Below are 21,000 nucleotides of genomic sequence, written 5' to 3'. Positions count from 1 at the left end.
TTATTGCATATAGAGTGTCTATGGTTGTTCCAAATAATATATATAGATGGGTCGATATGATATGTCAAAACATTTGCATACGTGTCTATGGTATCCCAAGATTACATAATATATTAGAATACATGTATAATACAATATAAGTTAGCTAGGATATGATTTGTATAGAATTGTTACAATATTTCCCGTAGCTACAACAATAAAAAAATATCCAATCTTGTTTTACCCACAACTTCTTCGTTTTAAATCCGTTTTGAGTGAATCAAATTGCTATGGTTTCATATTGAACTCTATTTTATGAATCTAAACAGAAAAAGTATAGGTTTATAGTTGGAAATATAAGTTACAAGTCATTTTTGTAAGAGGTAGTCATTTCAGTCGAAAGAACGACGTCTTGATGACCATTTTGAAAAACATACTTTCACTTTGAGTTTAACCATGATTTTTGGATATAGTTTCATGTTCATAAGAAAAATCATTTTCCCAGAAGAACAACTTTTAAATCAAAGTTTATCATAGTTTTTAATTATCAAACCCAAAACAGCCCGCGGTGTTACTACGACGGCGTATGTCCGGTTTTACGGTGTTTTTTGTGTTTTCAGGTTTTAAATCATTAAGTTAGCATATCATATAGATATAGAACATGTGTTTAGTTTATTTTAAAATTCAAGTTAGAAGGATTAACTTTTGTTTGCGAACAAGTTTAGAATTAACTAAACTATGTTCTAGTGATTTCAAGTTTAAACCTTCGATTAAGGTAGTTATATATATATGAATCGAATGATGTTATGAACATCATTACTACCTAAGGTTTTGTGGATAAACCTACTGGAAATGAGAAAAATAGATCTAGCTTCAAAGGATCCTTGGATGGCTTGAAAGTTCTTGAAGCAGAATCATGACACGAAAACAAGTTCAAGTAAGATTTTCACTCGAAATAAGATTGTTATAGTTATAGAAATTGAATCAAAGTTTGAATATGAGTATTACCTTGTATTAGAAAGATATCTTACTGTAAATAAGAAAGATTTCTTGAGGTTGGATGATCACTTTACAAGATTGGAAGTAAGCTAGCAAACTTGGAAGTATTCTTGATTTTATGAAACTAGAACTTATAGAATTTATGAAGAACACTTAGAACTTGAAGATAGAACTTGAGATGGATCAATTAGATGAAGAAAATTGAAGAATGAAAGTGTTTGTAGGTGTTTTTGGTCGTTGGTATATGGATTAGATATAAAGGATGTGTAATTTTATTTACATGTAAATAAGTCATGAATGATTACTAATATTTTTGTAATTTTATGAGATATTTAATGCTAGTTGCCAAATGATGGTTCCCACATGTGTTAGGTGACTCACATGGGCTGCTAAGAGCTGATCATTGGAGTGTATATACCAATAGTACATACATCTAAAAGCTGTGTATTGTACGAGTACGAATACGGGTGCATACGAGTAGAATTGTTGATGAAACTGAACGAGGATGTAATTGTAATCATTTTTGTTAAGTAGAAGTATTTTGATAAGTGTCTTGAAGTCTTTAAAAAGTGTATGAATACATATTAAAACACTACATGTATATACATTTTAACTGAGTCGTTAAGTCATCGTTAGTCATTACATGTAAATGTTGATTTGAAACCTTTAAGTTAACGATCATGTTAAATGTTGTTAACCCAATATTTATTATATCTAATGAGATGTTAAATTATTACATTATCATGATCTTATGATATATTAATATATCTTAGTATGATATATATACAGTTAAATGTTGTTACAACGATAATCGTTACATATATGTCTCGTTTCGAAATCATTAAGTTAGTAGTCTTGTTTTTACATATGTAGTTCATTGTTAATACACTTAATGACATGTTTACTTATCATTTATCATGATTAAATATAGTGTATCAATATCTTAATATGATTCATATGTATTTAGTAAGACGTTGTTATAACGATAATCGTTATATATACCGTTTCGAGTTTCTTAATTCAATAAACTCAATTTTATGTATATAACTCATTGTTAAAATACCTAATGAGATACTTACTTATCATAATATCATGTTAACTATATATATAATCATATATATGTCATCATTTAGTTTTTACAAGTTTTAACGTTCTTGAATTACCGGTCAACTTGGGTGGTCAATTGTCTATATGAAACCTATTTCAATTAATCAAGTCTTAACAAGTTTGATTGCTTAACATGTTGGAAACACTTAATCATGTAAATAACAAATTCATTTAATATATATAAACATGGAAAAGTTCGGGTCACTACAGTGAGCATGTAATAATTGGCAACACTTCGCGTCAAGAAACTCTCAAAAATTATCTGGTGCCTACAAAAGTGGAGCTATTCATATGGAGAGTGTTGAAACGAAGGATCCCAGTCCGTATCGAACTTGATAAAAAAAAGTATAGACATTGACTTCGTTAGATGCCCTTTATGTGATGATGATGTGAAAACAACTGACCACATAATGATCTTTTGTCGGCACTCGATGGATATATGGGAGAAGGTTTACAAGTGGTGGGGTTTGGGGCGGTTACAAACCTAAATATAAAAGAAGTTTTTCGAGGAAGGTGTAATCGTGCCTTATCCCCCTTGAGCTCGAGTATTTGGCTAGCATTGGAATGAATGTAAGCCTATGTTATATGGAGAAACCGAAATCAAAAAGCTTTCAGTAATTCTGCTTGGAACAATGCGAAGGCTTTGATAAAAATTTTTAAAAATACAATCATATTGTTTGGATGAAATAATTATTCTTTAAAATCATATCACAATTTCCAACAATCAAATAAAGAAACAATTCGCTCCAAAGTAAGTGCACATAGTTAGGTATTGGGTAACCAAATTTGGCATTGGCCAACCAAAAGTTGATCGTCACCATCCCATATATGACGGTTCTCTCTCTTTCCTCCATCTTATTTCTTGCTTTTGTCCACAAACTCTGTAAATAAGAACAAGAATAACACAACAATAATTATAAATATAAATAATAAATAATAAATAAATACAAATATAAATATAAATAAATGTAGTAAAATAGTATTAGTATGGAGTAATTAATACGGAGTAATAATTAAAGGAAAAGAAACGGAAGAAAAACAGAAAGAAAAAAGAAAGAAACGCCACCAACTGCCCTGTTTACAAAGGCGATACGTAATATAAGTAATAATTACATACACACCAATTACACAATAATAATTACATTCTTGTTATAATTCAGTAGGCTTATAACTACCTTTAGTGGTTTGATTCTTGATGTTATAATTCAGTAGGCTTATAACTACCTTTAGTGGTTTGATTCTTGATGTTATAATTCAGTAGGCTTATAACTACCTTTAGTGATTTGATTCTTGATTTAGAATACTAATAATGAAGTGTAAGAACAAAGATGATAATGGAGAGAAAGAAAGAAACACTTTGTAAGTGTGAGAAATGGTGCAAGTTTAATGCTTGCATTCATGAGTATTTATAGCCTAAAATCTCAATATAAAAATACATACTTTGTGTACCAAAATTGACTATATGTATACACCAAAATTGACTATCCATATCTATATTATTATTATTATTATAACACTCCCCCTTGGATAGCAATTTTATTTTGTTGAAGATCAACTATAAATTACTGCCTCGTTAAAAACCTTGCTAAAGAAAACCCAGTGGGAAAAAAACTTTAGCTAAGGGAAAAAGAGTGCAGCATGGAGTTGACTCCCCCTCAAGTAGACATCGCTTCAGCTGTTACATCTTTTGAACATGTCTCATGCCAATGTTATGAACGTGTGTTCTGAAAATAGCAGTTGGAAGTGCTTTCGTGAAAAGATCAGCAGAGTTTTTGCTAGATTGCACATATCTCATTTCAATCTGGTTGTCCTTAATGAGATTTTGAGTGTATGAGAAGAATCTAGGTGGTATGTGTTTTGTTCGGTCACTTTTGATATACCCTTCTTTCATCTGTGCTATGCAAGCTGCATTATCTTCAAAGATAGTTGTTGGACTTTTATCGCGTTCTAGTCCACAAGAATCAGTAATGAGTTGTGTCATTGATCTCAACCAAAAACATTCTCGAGTAGCTTCATGTAATGCAATCACTTCGGCATGATTTGACGATGTAGCAACAAGTGTTTGTTTTTGAGAACGCCATGATATTGCAGTACCTCCATTTAGGAATACATATCCAGTTTGAGATTTAGCTTTATGTGGATCAGATAAATAACCTGCATCTGCATAACCAACCAAATCTTGTTTTGATTCGTTAGAATAAAATAATCCTAAATCAGTAGTTCCTCGAAGGTATCGAAATATGTGTTTGATCCCATTCCAGTGTCTTTTGGTAGGAGCAGAGCTGAACCTTGCCAACAAATTAACTGCAAAAGAAATGTCAGGTCTTGTACAATTTGTAAGATACATAAGAGCTCCAATTGCACTAAGATATGGTACTTCTGGTCCAAGAATGTCTTCTTGATCTTCACATGGACGAAATAGATCAGCTTCAACATTGAGTGATCTAACAACCATAGGAGTACTTAATGGTTTTGCCTTGTCCATATTGAAACGTTTCAAAATCTTTTCAGTATATGTTGTTTGATGTACAAGTAAACCATTAGGCATATGCTCAATTTGTAAACCAAGGCAATACTTGGTTTTTCCGAGATCTTTCATTTCAAATTCTTTCTTTAGAAGTTGAATGGCTTCATGGATCTCTTTATTTGTACCTATGATGTTAAGATCATCAACATAAACAGCTATGATCACATATCCGGATGTTGTTTTCTTAATGAAAACACAAGGGCAAGTAAGATTATTTGTATACCCTTTGCTTATCAAGTAATCACTTAATCGGTTATACCACATACGTCCCGATTGTTTTAACCCATATAAAGATCTTTGTAATTTAATCGAATACATTTCTTTGGGTTTTGCATTTGATGCTTCTGGTACCTTAAATCCTTCAGGTATCTTCATATATATATCACTATCAAGTGATCCATATAGATAAGCAGTCACAACATCCATGAGATGCATTTCTAAATTTTTAGAAACTGCCAGACTGATTAAGTACCTAAAAGTAATTGCATCCATAACAGGAGAATAAGTTTCTTCATAATCAATTCCCGGTCTTTGAGAAAAACCTTGAGCTACAAGTCTAGCTTTATACCTTGTAACTTCATTTTTCTCATTTCTTTTTCGGACAAAAATCCATCTGTATCCTACAGGTTTCACATCTTTAGGAGTGAGAATGATGGATCCGAAAACTTTTCTTTTATTGAGTGATTCTAATTCAGCTCGTATTGCTTCTTTCCATTGAGCCCAATCATGTCTATTTTGACATTCAACCATAGATGTTGGTTCTGGATCATCATCATTATTCATGATGTCATATGCAACATTAAATGAAAATTTCTCATCAAGATTTTTCATTTCATTTCGGTTCCATAATATTTTTGAATATGCATAATTGATTGCAATTTCTGTATTGACATCATCAATCTCCTCTGCAGTAGGAGTACTGATTTGTGGTTCTTCTTGAACACTTTCTTTTACTTCATTATCAGCTGATTTTCTTTTTCGAGGATTTTTATCCTTTGAACCGATTGGTCTTCCACGTTTCTGACGTGGCAAAGATTCATGAGTGACGTTATTGCCAGCTTTTGGAATTTCAATTCGAGCTGGAGTATTTACTGCTGGTATATATGATTTTGTCACCGTTTTTGTATCTGTAAATGCATCAGGCAATTGATTTGCAAGTTCTTGTATATGCATTATCTTTTGAACTTCTGTCTCGCATTCTTTTGTGCGAGGATCAAGATACTTTAATTGAGGTTCACACCATGAAACATCATTTTCTTTATTTTTCATTTCTCCCCCTAATCTAGGGAACAATGTTTCATTAAAATGACAATCAGCAAAACGTGCTGTAAAAACGTCACCTGTCATAGGTTCAATATACCTTAATATTGAAGATGTTTCATATCCAACATATATTCCCAACCTCCTTTGAGGACCCATTTTTGTACGTTGTGGTGTCGCAATTGGAACATACACTGCACAACCAAATGTTCTAAGATGGGAAATATTTGGCTCTTGACCAAAAGCAAGTTGTAGGGGGGAATATTTATGACTTGCACTTGGTCTGATGCGAATCAATGCAGCAGCATGTAAAATTGCATGACCCCATATAGATACAGGGAGTTTTGTTCTCATTATCAATGGTCTAGCGATTAACTGTAAACGTTTAATCAATGACTCGGCTAAACCATTTTGTGTATGCACATGAGCAACAGAATGTTCAACAACAATTCCTATAGACATGCAATAGTCATTAAATGCTTGAGATGTAAATTCACCAGCATTATCAAGTCTCACCCTTTTAATGGTGTAATCAGGAAAATGAGCTCTCAATTTAATAATTTGGGCAAGAAATTTTGCAAATGCCACATTACGGCTTGATAACAGACAAACATGAGACCATCTGCTAGATGCGTCTATTAGAACCATGAAATATCTAAATGGTCCACATGGTGGATGAATTGGTCCACATATATCACCTTGAATTCTTTCAAGAAACATTGGTGATTCTTTCTCAACTTTAAGTGGTGAGGGTCTAGTTATCAATTTTCCAAGAGAGCAAGATGTACATGGAACCATTGTATCATGATGGATTTTTCTATCCTTTAGTGGATGTCCATGAGTACATTCAATAATCCTTTTCATCATTGTTGATCCTGGATGGCCTAATCTGTTATGCCATAAACTGAATACACCAGGATCAATATATTTTTCGTTAACTATCATATGTATTTCTGGTACATTTATATGTGTATAATGTAATCCAGAACTAAGTCTTGGCAGTTTTTCAACCACATGACTCTTGTCAGTGATACTTAAATATTTCTCATTTTCTGTTGTCACTGACTGATAATCATACCCGTTAAGGTATATGTCGGAGAAACTCAATAAATTTCTGCTTGATTTGGGAGAAAATAAGGCATCATTTATTAAAAATTTTGTACCATTTGGTAGTATGAAATTTGCCTTTCCTATCCCTTTTATCAAGTTAGCAGGTCCTGATATTGTATGTATAGTTCCTTCCGTTGGTTTTAGATCAATAAAATATTTCTCGGATTTAAGTATAGTGTGTGTAGTTCCACTGTCTGCTATACAGAGATCTCCACCACTTGATTGATGTTGTATTCCAGCAAAATTCATATTGAACTTCATATATAAGAAATAAATAGTGAGTACATTAATATTACACAATATTTTAAACGCAAATAGATAGTACTGAAACATTTAGCAAACATAATGACAAAGACAGACGATATTAAATCGTTTATTTTTCAAAAGACACACAACTTAAACATTCAAGAAATCTTCATATAAATCAGATGGTTTCTCAGTGACTGTTGGATCAATATTATCCACAAAATTTACTTCCTTTTCTTTACCTTTCAGCGAATCCTGATACATCTTAACAAGATGTTTAGATGTTCGGCAAGTATTAGCCCAGTGGCCCATTCTACCACATCTGTAGCAAGATTCTTCAGAATTTTTAGAAGAATTTTCTTCAACATCTTGTTTAATGGGCTTGTTTTGTAGTTGATATTTATATTTTCGTGGATTACTATTTCTTTGACCACCACGGCCACGACCACGACCACGTCCACGCCCATTACCATTACCATAAGGATGGTTTCTACCATAGTTATGGCTTTTGGCATGATGATGGTGATGGTTATTATAACCACGACCTTGCCCGCGTCCTTGTCCCTGTTTATAATTATTTGCAGTATTTGCTTCAGGGATTGCAAGTGTACCAGTAGGACGGGATTGCTGATTTTTCATTAATAGCTCATCATTTTGCTCTGCAACTAAGAGATATGAATTAAGTTCAGGATATGTTTTGAACTTTAGCATTCTCAAATTTCTTTGCACTGTGATGTTTGCAGCATTCATTGTGGAGAAAGTTTTCTCCATCATGTCTGCATCACTAATTTCATGTCCACAGAATTTAAGTTGTGAACATGTATTATACAGAGCTGAGCTGTATTCATTTACTTTCTTAAAGTCTTGGAACCTTAATGTTCTCCATTGTTCCATTGCAGCTGGAAGTAAAATTTCTCTTTGATTATTGAATCTGCTTTTGAGACCTTCCCATAAAACATGGGGATCTTCTACAGTCACATAATTATTTTGTAAGCATTCATCAATATGTTGATGAATAAAGCAACATGCCGTAGCTTGTTCTTTTTCAGAACAAGTGTTGTTTTCATTTATGGTTTCAAGAATGCCCATTGATTTAAGATGCATTTTTACTTTTATAACCCATGGCATGTAGTTGTTTCCAGTTGATTCTAAAGGAGTAAATTTAAGCTTTTCCAGATTCGACATTTTCTATTATCAAAAATTAAAACAAACATCATGATAAATTAGAGTCAATTTATATTCATAAGTATATAAACATTAAACATAAATTTAATATAACATAAATGATAAGTAGGTGACAGTGTCGACCATGTGTAAGCAATCATAAATAAATGTTATATAACAAAAATATAAATATTAGTAAACATAAATGAAAAATTTGGCGACAGTGTCGACCATATATTTTTTCAGGTGGTATAACCGACCTATATCATTCTGGTGGTATAACCGACCATATATCATTTTGGTGGTATAACCGACCATATATCATTTTGGTGGTATAACCGACCATATATCATTTTGGTGGCAGAGCCAACCATATTTAGTATTAAGATTATCGTGCTGATAACGTGTTATAATTCAGTAGGCTTATAACTACCTTTAGTGGTTTGATTCTTGATGTTATAATTCAGTAGGCTTATAACTACCTTTAGTGGTTTGATTCTTGATGTTATAATTCAGTAGGCTTATAACTACCTTTAGTGATTTGATTCTTGATTTAGAATACTAATAATGAAGTGTAAGAACAAAGATGATAATGGAGAGAAAGAAAGAAACACTTTGTAAGTGTGAGAAATGGTGCAAGTTTAATGCTTGCATTCATGAGTATTTATAGCCTAAAATCTCAATATAAAAATACATACTTTGTGTACCAAAATTGACTATATGTATACACCAAAATTGACTATCCATATCTATATTATTATTATTATTATAACAATTCTTGTTTTTTATCTTTGTTTTTTTATCTTCTTGTATAATTACATAAATAAAAATAAATAAATGATTAATAATATTATATCAAAAATGGATAATGAATGCAGTTGAACATGGGCGGACTTACATACAGATCCAGATATCTATATCTTCTCCCTCCCCTTCTCTCTCTCGCCCACATACATCACAAGGTTATCATTCTCTTTTTGTGACAGGTGCGTGTTATATTCTAATGTTTTATTTATATATTATTCACATTTATGCTTTCTGTTTTTTGTAATCTTCATTTTGAGTTATATATCATGTTCCAGTTTTTATTATACATTTAAACGGTTAAGCCATATGAAATTTAACAGGAGGTTTTGTATATATATGCATTTTCTTTTGGTGGAGTTTTTTTTTTCTTTCTTTTTTTGAGTTATATGCTAGTAGATATTTCTTTTACTGTAGTAATAATGTTTTGATATTGGATACATGATAAGTTTTTTTTTTTTTGTTTTTTTTTTTGTTTTTTTTTTAAATATATTTTATAAAACTGTACTTGAAATGTTTTGTACCAAAATAATGATTTTTTGGATGTATGTATGTAGGTAGACTGCTAATTAGAGGGAAGAATGATATGGCAAACTATCTGTCTAGGCCTTATGTTTCAAGTAATTTTGGTGTTTAGTGATAAAGATATGCAAAATCTCAACTTATGGCCGATGCCCGAATCAGTAAAATACGGAAACCAATCGCTTTATCTAAGTAAAGATTTTCATCTCACGACTGAAGGAAGCCAATATAAGGATGAATCAGGGATCTTGAAAGATGGATTCACTCGATTAATCAATGTTGTCACCGGAAACAACGTTATAGAATACGATCACATAAAAGTTGATGAGTCTCACCTTTTACATGGAATCCATGTAGTCATCCTTTCGAAAAGCGATGAGGTATGCTATTATTAGTTGAAGTTAAGAATTGGTTGGTAATTTGTAGTTGTTTTCTTGATTTGATTCGGTTAGTGATATGGTTATGTTATGTCCAGCTGCAATACGATATAGACGAGTCTTACAAGCTAAGTATTCATCCAAATGGAAATCCTATTTATGCATATATTGAGGTTGGTATCAATGATAGTTTGACCAAGTTTGAATTTTTATTTTTTTGTAAATTTTAGTTCATGCATATAAAGGTATTTAATTTGAATAAATTATAATGCAGGCACCTACTGTTTATGGAGCTCTACATGCCCTGCAGGTTACTTATTAACTGTTATGTTACCTGCTTTTTCGAATTTTATGTTGAAATCTATGATGATATAATGATCTTGCACTGATATTTTTTTTATATGATTATATGATAGACATTCAGCCAATTGTGCCATTTTAATATTAAAGCAAGAAATATAATAGTTAGTCAGGCACCATGGACCATTATTGATCGACCCCGTTTCCCCTACCGTGGCCTCTTAATTGGTGAGAATTCATATGCCTAAGTCATTTGCATCATCTTTGGGGGTTATTATTACTCATTAATAATATAGTCATTCTGATAAATGGCAACGTGCAGATACATCCCGACATTATCAGCCATTGCGAATGATAAAGAAAGTTATCGATTCAATGGCTTATGCGAAGCTGGTATGTATTAAGTTATAGCCAATCATAATCATGCTATAACACTGTATGTGGTTATTGGTGTGTGGTCATTTTGGGCAACAAGTTTGACTTTAGTGTTTGACTCGGAATTAAAAAGTTTTTTATTTGGTTGGATGCAGAATGTGTTGCACTGGCACATTGTAGATAGAGAATCTTTTCCTTTGGAGATAACTTCATTTCCAAAACTGTGGAATGGTGCGTATTCTTTAACAGAACGCTATACAACGGCTGTTGCAGCTGAAATTGTGAGGCAAGTAATTATCTTTCGTTTTTTACATTACTGAAACAGTCTATTTCTCTGATACGCGTTTCTTTATTTTGTCATATTTTCAGTTATGCTAAAAGAAGGGGGATTAATGTGCTTGCTGAGCTTGATGTTCCTGGACATGCCAAATCCTGGTATCCTTCAAACTCCGTATATAGTTTTCCTCAGCCGAAGAAGGTCTGAAATACTTATGATATACAATAAAAATGCAGGGGAATTGGTTATCCTGCATTATGGCCATCAAAGACATGTCAGGAGCCGCTTGATGTCAGCAATGATTTCACGTTCAAATTGATAGACGGGGTTCTTACAGGTGCATCTCGTGTACATACTTTAAGTCGTATTTCTGGTTAAAACTGGGAAACATAGAGTAGCCATAGCCATATTAATAATCATGAACACTTTTTGTTGTTTCAGATTTCAGTAAGATCTTCAAGTACAGATTTGTCCATTTGGGAGGTGATGAAGTTGACACTAGTAAGTTACTAATTCCCATTCTGTGTAACTGTTTGCATTCTATAAAGTGAAAATATATCTGATCTGTATCATGTATGAATTTGCACACTTGTTCTTGCCCTCATCTTCATAGCTATATGATTTAACGATATAAAATAAAAATTACAGGTTGCTGGAGCTCTACTCCTCGTATTAAAAAATGGTAAACATTTTACAATCTCTCTGAACTATATATAGTCATTTTTGTTGTTGTTATACTTATAGAACTTACTTTCTTGTGATGATAATAAAAATACACATGAAAAATATGTTGCTCAATTTTTTTGTACGGCAGGTTAGAACAGAAGGGTCTAAATGAATCTCAAGCTTACGAATATTTCGTATTAAAGGCTCAAAAGATAGCTGCTTCTCATGGTTATGAAGTTATAAACTGGTATGTTATTGTTATATACTTGTATATAAATGTTCTTTACTGTCCACTTTTCTCAAATCAGTGAACAAACTTGCATCCTAATCTTGCAACTTTTTACAGGGAGGAAACTTTTAACCATTTTGGTAGTAAGTTGGACAGAAAAACAGTGGTCCATAACTGGTTAGTACTCTAATTTGCAAAAATTATATAAAAGAATATTTTGAGGTAATATTTATTGTTTGCATTCGATCTATAAATAGGCTTGGGGGTGGTGTTGCAGAGCAAGTAGTTGCAGCTGGTTTGAGGTGCATTGTAAGTAACCAAGACAAGTGGTATCTCGATCACTTGGATGCCAATTGGCAAGGATTTTATACTAATGAACCACTTACAAATATTACAAAACCCGAGCAACAAAAACTAGTTCTTGGTGGTGAAGTATGTATGTGGGGTGAAACTGTTGATGGTTCTGATATTGAACAAACCATATGGCCACGTGCTGCAGCTGCCGCAGGTTCTTAATTTTTGTTTCACGTCACAATTCGTTTATTTTTAGATATAAAATATTTAATATTTAATATTTGTTTTATTTATCTGATTTAAGAGAGGTTGTGGACTCGTGCTGACAAGCTTCCCAAAGATCCGAATGAGGTTGCTTTACGGTTAGCAAATTTTAGGTGCTTACTAAATCAAAGAGGAGTTGCAGCTGCACCAGTGTATGGGCTAGGACGTGAAGCGCCTTTAGGGGCAGGCTCATGCTATGTTCAGTAAATTATATTAAGATTATTAAGATGGATTTCTCGATTATTATATAAAATAATATTGGCAATTCTTTCGATAATCGCTAATAAAATCGTTAGTTGTGCTGTGAAAGTTAAGTTATAGAGTTTGAAAAAAGGGGGGTTGTAAAAGATGTACCTATCATGACAATGAAATTATAATCCAATTTTATTGTCTATAACTGATTTATGATTCAATTCGTGTTCGTGGATGGGAGATAGTATGCAGAGTCAAATAACTTGAGGAAACAGTGAATCACAGTTGTTTTCATATTTATAAACTACATAAATTGCATTCGAATTCCTTTGTCCCTTCTACATATTTGAAGCAGCATGAAAAGTTTTGGTGCAAATTCGATCAATATTTGAATTTTAGCTATATAGAGTGAACTACTGAAGTGTGTAATTCCATAATACAGATGATATCTTATTCTTATAAATATAAGATAAGAATAAGATATTATCATTTCTTCATTCTTTGACAATGTGAGGATACAATGGTCGTGAGGAAGGAGGAAAAGGCGTTCACTATGCCGAAGTCGAATGATTATTCGTGTACCAAGTCGAGTTGTATATCATCGTTTATGATTTTCAACTTCCCGGATACGTGGTCTCGAGTCGATTGTTGGAGTGTTTTAGAGAAGTACGGCGCTCTTAATGACGTGTATTTAGCTCGTAAGAGACTATCGAGTGGACAACGCTTTGGATATGTAAGATACGATGACATTGGCGATATTGAATGCTTCATCAGAGTATTAAACACCATTCAAATAAATGGTAGACGGATTCGTGCGTTCAGGGCATTGGAGAGAAAACATGGTGTGGCAAATCGTTCAGGGTGTTATGATAATAAAAGCTCCCCGGAGGCTGCTAGAAACATGGACTTCCCGACTGCTCCTTGGAACCGTGTTCCATCTAAACCATCCAAATGGGAAGGAAGTACCTTTGTTGATACACTAACAGGTGAAGATAAGAACTCCAAGAAGTTTCTGTTTCAGACGAGTGATCGTATCGAAATAAAGGTAGGGGATATGTGTCTCGAGTTTAATCTTCCTGTTTCTGTGAACAATCACAACCTCGTGTTTAGCTATAGTAAAGAACGGTTATCGTGGACCTTGGTTGAAGTGAATAACAAACAGCTTGATGTCGCTGATATCGATGGTTTGAGAAAGGGTATCGAGTCTGGTACTAAAGACAAGGGTATACCGTTCCAAACCTTTTCTGGTGAGGCCAAAGACAATGTTGTGAACATTGAATCGACAACCAGTGATAAAGAAAAAGCTCATTCTGGTTCGTCGGTTTTTTCTCCGGCAGAAGATGTCGAAGAAGGTGCGATAATTATGGATATTTCTACTCACGACATTGAGATTACTACAAGTATCGGTGACCTTCAGGCAAAGGTTCCCACACCGGAGGTGGATTCCAACGTTGATCGGGAGGCAAAGGGATCCCAGAGAGACGTTTCAATTCCGTCGGATGATCCTACTGTTTCCCATGGGTTATCCGGCGGCGTACAGTCGAATAACTCCATCAATTGCCAAAAAGAAAAACCTACGCTGGTCAAGAATTTAGAGTCATCTGATGTTAAAACATGTGAGAAGATTCATGTTTCGTCGTCGTTATTTACTCCGGCGAAGGATGAGAACGGCGGTAGAGAGTCTCCGATCAACGGATTTGAGGGTAGTTCGATGGTTGCGGATGCCCATGAGTCTCCAGGCATCGATTCATGTGCATCTTTCTCGTGTTCCAAAGATGGGCGCTCCCTTCCCGAGGCTGACGTGGGAAATAGTAAAAGCGTCACGCATGCTTGTGAGAATTCAAATTCAAAGTATAAAGTTGGGAAAAGTGAATTTTTAAATGCATGCATGCGTAACTTTTCAGCTGGGTGTAACTTTAACAATGTTAGTAATCATGTCAATTCACTACGTGATATTGCATCAAAGCATGGTCCACAAAAATCAAATGATGTTTTCTATTCACCTAGGCCATTTGTTGGACCATCATATGGGCCAAATGATTTGGGCTCCTCGTTTTCTATTGGGCTAAACACAGAGTTGTCTGTGGATGAATGTATTGGGCCAAGCCTAAAAAATGCGAATTATAGTAGTTTAAACATCTCTAGTTCAACATCTACCGTGGTAGCTCGTTTTCGTATTAAAGAGAGAAAAGCTCATCCATTAATTAAAAGTCATTTCATTAATCATGTTTGGGGAAGGAAAAATATGAAGCGTAACCGACGTCGGGATAAATTTCGATGGTGTGAAAGATATATTATTGATGATATGATGAATGATTCGGAAGAGGAAGATGATGAAGTTGATTGTTGCTCATGTTCCTCATCCTGCTCATCCTCGGGCTCAGAAACATAGATTTAAAAACTAGTCGTGGTGTTTCATCATTTCTGGGTCGTGTATGTATGTGGTTCTCGTGTATGGGTTCGTGTATGGTCTTTTGTGTGGTTCCTTAGTAGTTGGGCTAGGGGTTTGCGTCTTTCCTTTAGTGTTTTCGTGCTAGTGTGTTCGAGTTTTTTTAGTTTGTGTGTGGTCTCGTGTCTTGTCTAGCTTCTTGCTAGTTTGTTCGTTTATTTTTATATATATTTAATACATTCTTGCCTTTCAAAAAAAAAAAAAAAAAAAAAAGATATTTATAAGTATGAAGTGGCTAGATATGAGAAAGAGTAGTATACTAGTATGTAATTTCTTGGGTGATAGAATTTGAATGAATTCCTATATAAGTTTTTGTGTAGTCGATAGAAATGCCATTAATATTTTTGATTTGTGATATTTTAGTTACCCTTGTGTGCGTATAATAATCGTCATCATGATACATTCCAAGCTTTATTGACGCCTGTTATGTTAGGCCATTCAAGAGACCATGTAATCGACTGGGTTTATTTGGTTGATAAGGATTATTCGATTGCGGATGGGATTTGGCTTACTTTATCTTCTAACGTGGGAGATGGTCAGATTCGGCCAATGTAATTGGAACTCGACCATTCCGTCAAAGATTGTTATCTTTCATTAGCTAGAAATATAAAAGGCATCTCGGTTAAAAATGTTTTATAGCGGAGAGATTTGGGAGTATTATTGGCTCGGAACTATAGGGATGATTTGGGATGCGAGGTATAAGGTTGCGTTTGATAATACGTCTACATGTGGGGCTTTTTTGTTGGATACGAATCAAAATCAAAGTATTTTAATGGATCGTTGCTTCGAAAATATGCGAGCCGCTTCAATTTTATATAAGGTCTTTGCAACATCGACTTTTAATTCATGGAGGCTAAATGTGTTATTTGCTCCTTTCTTTGTTTTCTGATCATTTGTAATGATCCAATTGGGGTTTTATATGTGCTTGTTTGTGATCTGTGAGAAAGTGCATATAAGTCCGATGATCTGTTTATACTTCGATTTTTCACATCTTCGTGAAAAATTCATATTAGTTTAATTTAATTTCTTGTTTAGTAATGATAAAACTGTTTAGTAACTAGTAATGATCTCGTTATAACTATAAGTAATTTGTAATCATAAATACTACGTAAAAAAATCCTTTTAAATAAATGTGTGGTATCTTTTTATTATTTAGTTAATATTTTATTTTATATATTTTTGTATTTTTCTTTTTCTTTTTCTTTTTCTTTTTCTTTTTAGAAATGTATACGGAGTAATATAATTTGACCTACGAAATATTATACCCAACCCCCTTTTGAGCCCAGACTTAATTGTTTGGGAGCTACAAACAACTCTTTTGATATGCTCCGACCAATCAGCCGCGCTCTTCGGCAGTTCACACCGTCTTCGTGTCAAAACCACCATGTCCGGCGGCGGTCCTCCGTCAACTCTCACCATGCTCTCCATCACCACAATAACAACAATACAACGACTCATGTATCGCACTCACATCCAAACATACCAACAAGTTATTCTTCTTATCAATCTATTTTATCAAATTCAAAATTAATAAATAATCAATGTAGATACGTCACCACTGCTGCCGTTGATCAGCTGACTTATGGCCGAACTACGGCTATTGCAGATACAATTGACGCATATTCAGCTATAGAATTAGCTCTTGATTCCGTTGTTAAAATATTTACTGTCTCTAGTAGCCCTAATTATTTTCTTCCGTGGCAAAATAAGTCCCAGCGTGAATCCATGGGTTCAGGTTTGTTATAAAGTTACCAACTTTTTTGTTTATATCTATATCTATTACTTGTAATGTGAATTTATTGTATTGTATATGAATATACTGAACACATTATGATGATACACTTATGTTCAAGATTTGTTGTTATATATTCATTTTATTCATTGATTATTGGATGTTTTGATTAGTATACTAGTTTCTTATGTCTTAATTGCTAGTTTATGTTTTACATCTTTAAGTATTTGTCATGGTAATTTCAACTGAAACCGTATTTTATCGAAAAAAATGTGTAGGATTTGTAATATCTGGCAAGAGGATTGTGACAAATGCTCATGTAGTGGCTGATTATACATTTGTGCTAGTTAGAAAGCATGGTTCTCCTACCAAGTATAGAGCAGAAGTTAAAGCTGTTGGTCATGAATGTGACCTTGCTATACTTGTTGTCGAAAATGATGAATTTTGGGAAGGTATGAAGTTTTTAGAGCTTGGAGATATCCCATTTATGCAAGAAGCTGTTGCTGTTGTTGGTTATCCTCAAGGTAAAATACATTTAATTCGATGTTTTGAAATGAATGTTAGTATTCCATCATAATATTGTAACTAAAGTAATTAACTTCAAACTTTATTTTCAGGTGGTGATAATATTTCTGTTACAAAAGGAGTAGTCTCAAGAGTTGAACCAACACAATATGTCCATGGAGCCACTCAGCTTTTAGCAATACAAATAGACGCAGCCATAAATCCAGGAAATAGCGGCGGGCCCGCAATCATGGGTGATAAGGTTGCTGGAGTTGCATTCCAAAACCTCTCTGGGGCCGAAAACATAGGGTGAGTAACCCAGTTAGCAAAATAAGGTCTTGTTTTTTGTTTATGAATCTATGATGATTAAGTCAGCTTGCAGATACATAATTCCTGTGCCGGTGATAAAACATTTTGTTGACGGTGTTGAAGCTAGTGGAAATTATTCCGGTTTCTGTTCTCTGGGGTTGTCATGTCAACCTACGGAAAATGTTCAACTTCGTGAATACTTCGGCATGCGTCCAGATATGACTGGGGTGCTTGTCAGCAAAATAAATCCACTTTCCAATGCGTATAGCATCTTAAAGAAAGACGATATTGTCCTTGCATTTGATGGTGTTCCTATAGCTAATGATGGGACAGGTGACACTTAACTTTTCATTCCTTATCGGCTTTTAATATATTCAATGTCTCATTTTATTCATTCAAACTGTTCAGTTCCTTTCCGGAATCGCGAGCGAATAACATTTGATCATCTGGTTTCAATGAAGAAACCAAATGAAACTGCTTTACTTAAAGTATTGAGAGATGGTGAGGTGCTTGAGCTGACAGTTACACTTCGTCCTGTAAGTTACTTAAGCATACTACATTATTATTTGTTACTTTTTAATCGAATTTCTAGTATTGTTTTATAAAAGTTTTTTATTTTAATAATGTGTTTGTGATTTTGTCCTCCAATTTGCAGTTGAAGCCTCTTGTACCTATCCATCAATTTGATAAGTCTCCTAGTTATTTTGTATTTGCTGGACTGGTGTTTATTCCATTGTGTCAACCGTACCTTCATGAATACGGAGAAGACTGGTACAATACCTCTCCACGGAAACTATGTGAACGAGCATTGAGGGAGCTACCTCAAAAGCCTGGTCAAGAGCTTGTTATTTTATCTCAGGTGCTTAGTCTTGCACTACTTTTACTTGTTCTTATACATTTTAGTATATAAGGAAGTATGATTGCAACAATTTCATTTTCGGATGTCTCAATTCCTCTTTTGTCAAAAAAAGTTTGGGTTTATAACTTGCGATCTTAAATAACTGAATCTGATGCATGACGTGGCGAATACATGTTCCAGAATACTCGACATCTTACTTGCAGTGTGATTTTAAGCCTGTTAATTTCCCCAGCTTAGATATCTTAAAGTTCTGCAATCTAATAGTCCGTTACTAATCACACATGTTGTATGGTTAGGTCTTGATGGATGATATCAATGTGGGATATGAGCGTCTTGCTGAATTACAGGTACTGTTACCTTTATTATGACATCAACCATATGCTTTAATGTTCTAAAAGTTCATCCATATGTCCAAGGTTGAAGAACTCAGAACGAACTCTGTCGGAAATCTTTGGGGAGTTCTTGGCAACTCGGGGAGAATTCGGATGTTGACTTACGTTGACTTTTTAGTTTTTTAATATAAATATATATGTTGTAATATAAATTCTAATAGACTTTGTCTAATTTGCCGAGTTTTTGCCCAAGTTTCTGAGTTTTTGCCCAAGTTTCTGAGTTTTTGACCGAGTTGTTGAATTTTGACCGAGTTGGCCGAGTTTTACAACACTATATATGCTTTACATTTTTAACCTAGCATCTCATTTGATTTTTTTCTTATGTCTAATGTCTATATTGCATATTTGCCTCCATAAGACGTTCACAATTATTTCTTAGAATATACCAAGCTAAAATTTACCTATAAATTGTCGTTATCAGAAGTGAATTTGCAGTATTTGTATTAGCCACAAGAAAGATGATGCTGTTTAGTTTTATATACTTCTATCGTAAAATAGTGTTTATATTTGAGAATTCGTAAAATATGTCGGGTTAAAACATGTGTCAAAATTAGTTTTATATTTCTTTGACTAATGCAGTTTTCGTATATGAAATCATCTGTTCAAAAATTCAATGTAATAGTGGGAGTACCACTGATGCTATCTTTGACATATTTTTATAATTCTTTGGCTGTTGTGAACAGGTTAAGAAGGTAAATGGCGTTGAGATTAACAACCTGAAACATATGTGCCAACTAGTCCAAGATTGCAAAGTAGAGAAATTGAGGTTGGATTTGGATGATGAGAGAGTAATAGTTTTAAATTATGAAAAGGCAAGAACAGCCACTTCTCATATCTTGAAGCGGCATAGGATACCTTCTGCCATATCCGCTGACTTATTAACCCCAGATAACAATTCTTGAGCGACTGCTTCAGCTGAATTTTTCGCACTGTTTAGCTTTAATTCTTTTAGACTGGAACAATCTTGGTATGATGTAATAACCCGTTTATATTTCCCACCTGAGAGAATAGCATGCGGTTGATACCTTTCTTTTCAGAATGTGTACTGTAATGATGTTATATTTATGAATGATACCACAATTTTGCCGAATCATCATTGAGAATGCAAAGATATATTACTGGTAAACCTTTTTATTTATAAGCCTATTTATGTAAAGCTATAAGCTTGGCTCTAAAATAGCTTTTCAAAGATAATAAGCTTAAAGTCTAGCTAGTGATAAATCTATGTACTTTTTTGATAATTTTATTAAAATTATAAGTTGAGAGTTTGTATTGTATAAATAAGTCTCTAAGTTGTAGCTCACTAAGTTGTAGTTCACGGAAATTGAACTTAGATTATAGTCACAACTCTCGACCAATATAAACTATTTGTTGAGGTATACTATATAACCACCAAACTATGTCCGAGGTATATTATAATTTTTATTTAAATTTTAAATTCACAACTTTATTTTAATACTCTACAGTTATGTCACATTTACCTTATATTCTAAACCCGAGAGGTTTTGTTAGTTATTACTGTTTCATTTGTCCATCATTTGTCCTCGATTGTAATTTATTTTGTACTGTTACTAATAATAATACTCCATGTGTTGCATTTTTCTCGTTCAAAAAAGCCAAAACTATATGTCACGAGGACCTTGCATCAAAGATTGAAAGAACAAAAGAACCTAAACTAAGAGAAAACAGACCGAGCTAGCCTCGCAATAAGAACGCAAGGAAACAAAACTAACGACTATCTATAATCAAGTCAAGCCGAACGAAACAAAATTCGACAACCTAAACAAACACTAACTAACAAGACCAAAACAATGCCAAACAAATAAAAAAAAGAAGAGCAAACTAGCACAAAACTAATTGAGTAGTAAGTCAAACAAAGCAATAACGATTAAACGACGCTCAATTTCTCAACCGCAATGAAAGCCTATTTTTCTTTCCGATCCAGATCTTAGAAGTTTCCCATCCACCGAACAGACCCGAACCAAACCGACTTACCGGTTAGAGAGGAATAAACGAAAACCTTGGGTCGACTAGAAGTTTTAGGAATATCCACATCCCAAAAT

The 21,000-nt window shown here is 33.7% G+C and overlaps 2 protein-coding genes across 2 annotated transcripts; both read left to right on the top strand.

The window, feature by feature from the left end:
- Positions 1-9,192: 9,192 nt before the first annotated feature.
- LOC139896038 (beta-hexosaminidase 3) lies at positions 9,193-12,938 on the top strand. Its single transcript, XM_071878617.1, has 15 exons — positions 9,193-9,378; positions 9,754-10,098; positions 10,194-10,268; positions 10,370-10,405; positions 10,512-10,623; positions 10,718-10,788; positions 10,926-11,056; positions 11,140-11,205; positions 11,284-11,384; positions 11,489-11,548; positions 11,696-11,729; positions 11,862-11,960; positions 12,060-12,119; positions 12,200-12,450; positions 12,541-12,938. The coding sequence occupies exons 2-15, from the start codon at positions 9,778-9,780 to the stop codon at positions 12,705-12,707; spliced, it is 1,584 nt and encodes a 527-aa protein (XP_071734718.1). The 5' UTR covers positions 9,193-9,378; positions 9,754-9,777; the 3' UTR covers positions 12,708-12,938.
- A 3,509-nt stretch (positions 12,939-16,447) lies between these two features.
- Positions 16,448-20,021, top strand: LOC139896037 (protease Do-like 10, mitochondrial). The gene is made up of 8 exons (XM_071878616.1): positions 16,448-16,876; positions 17,152-17,397; positions 17,491-17,686; positions 17,760-18,019; positions 18,095-18,222; positions 18,342-18,545; positions 18,842-18,892; positions 19,621-20,021. The coding sequence occupies exons 1-8, from the start codon at positions 16,465-16,467 to the stop codon at positions 19,837-19,839; spliced, it is 1,716 nt and encodes a 571-aa protein (XP_071734717.1). The 5' UTR covers positions 16,448-16,464; the 3' UTR covers positions 19,840-20,021.
- The last annotated feature ends 979 nt before the right edge of the window (positions 20,022-21,000 follow it).

The sequence above is a fragment of the Rutidosis leptorrhynchoides genome, chromosome 3 (assembly GCF_046630445.1).
Source record: "Rutidosis leptorrhynchoides isolate AG116_Rl617_1_P2 chromosome 3, CSIRO_AGI_Rlap_v1, whole genome shotgun sequence".
Classification (NCBI taxonomy): domain Eukaryota; kingdom Viridiplantae; phylum Streptophyta; class Magnoliopsida; order Asterales; family Asteraceae; genus Rutidosis; species Rutidosis leptorrhynchoides.
Note: the sequence above shows the minus strand (reverse complement) of the source record. Positions and strands in the feature narration are given on the sequence as shown.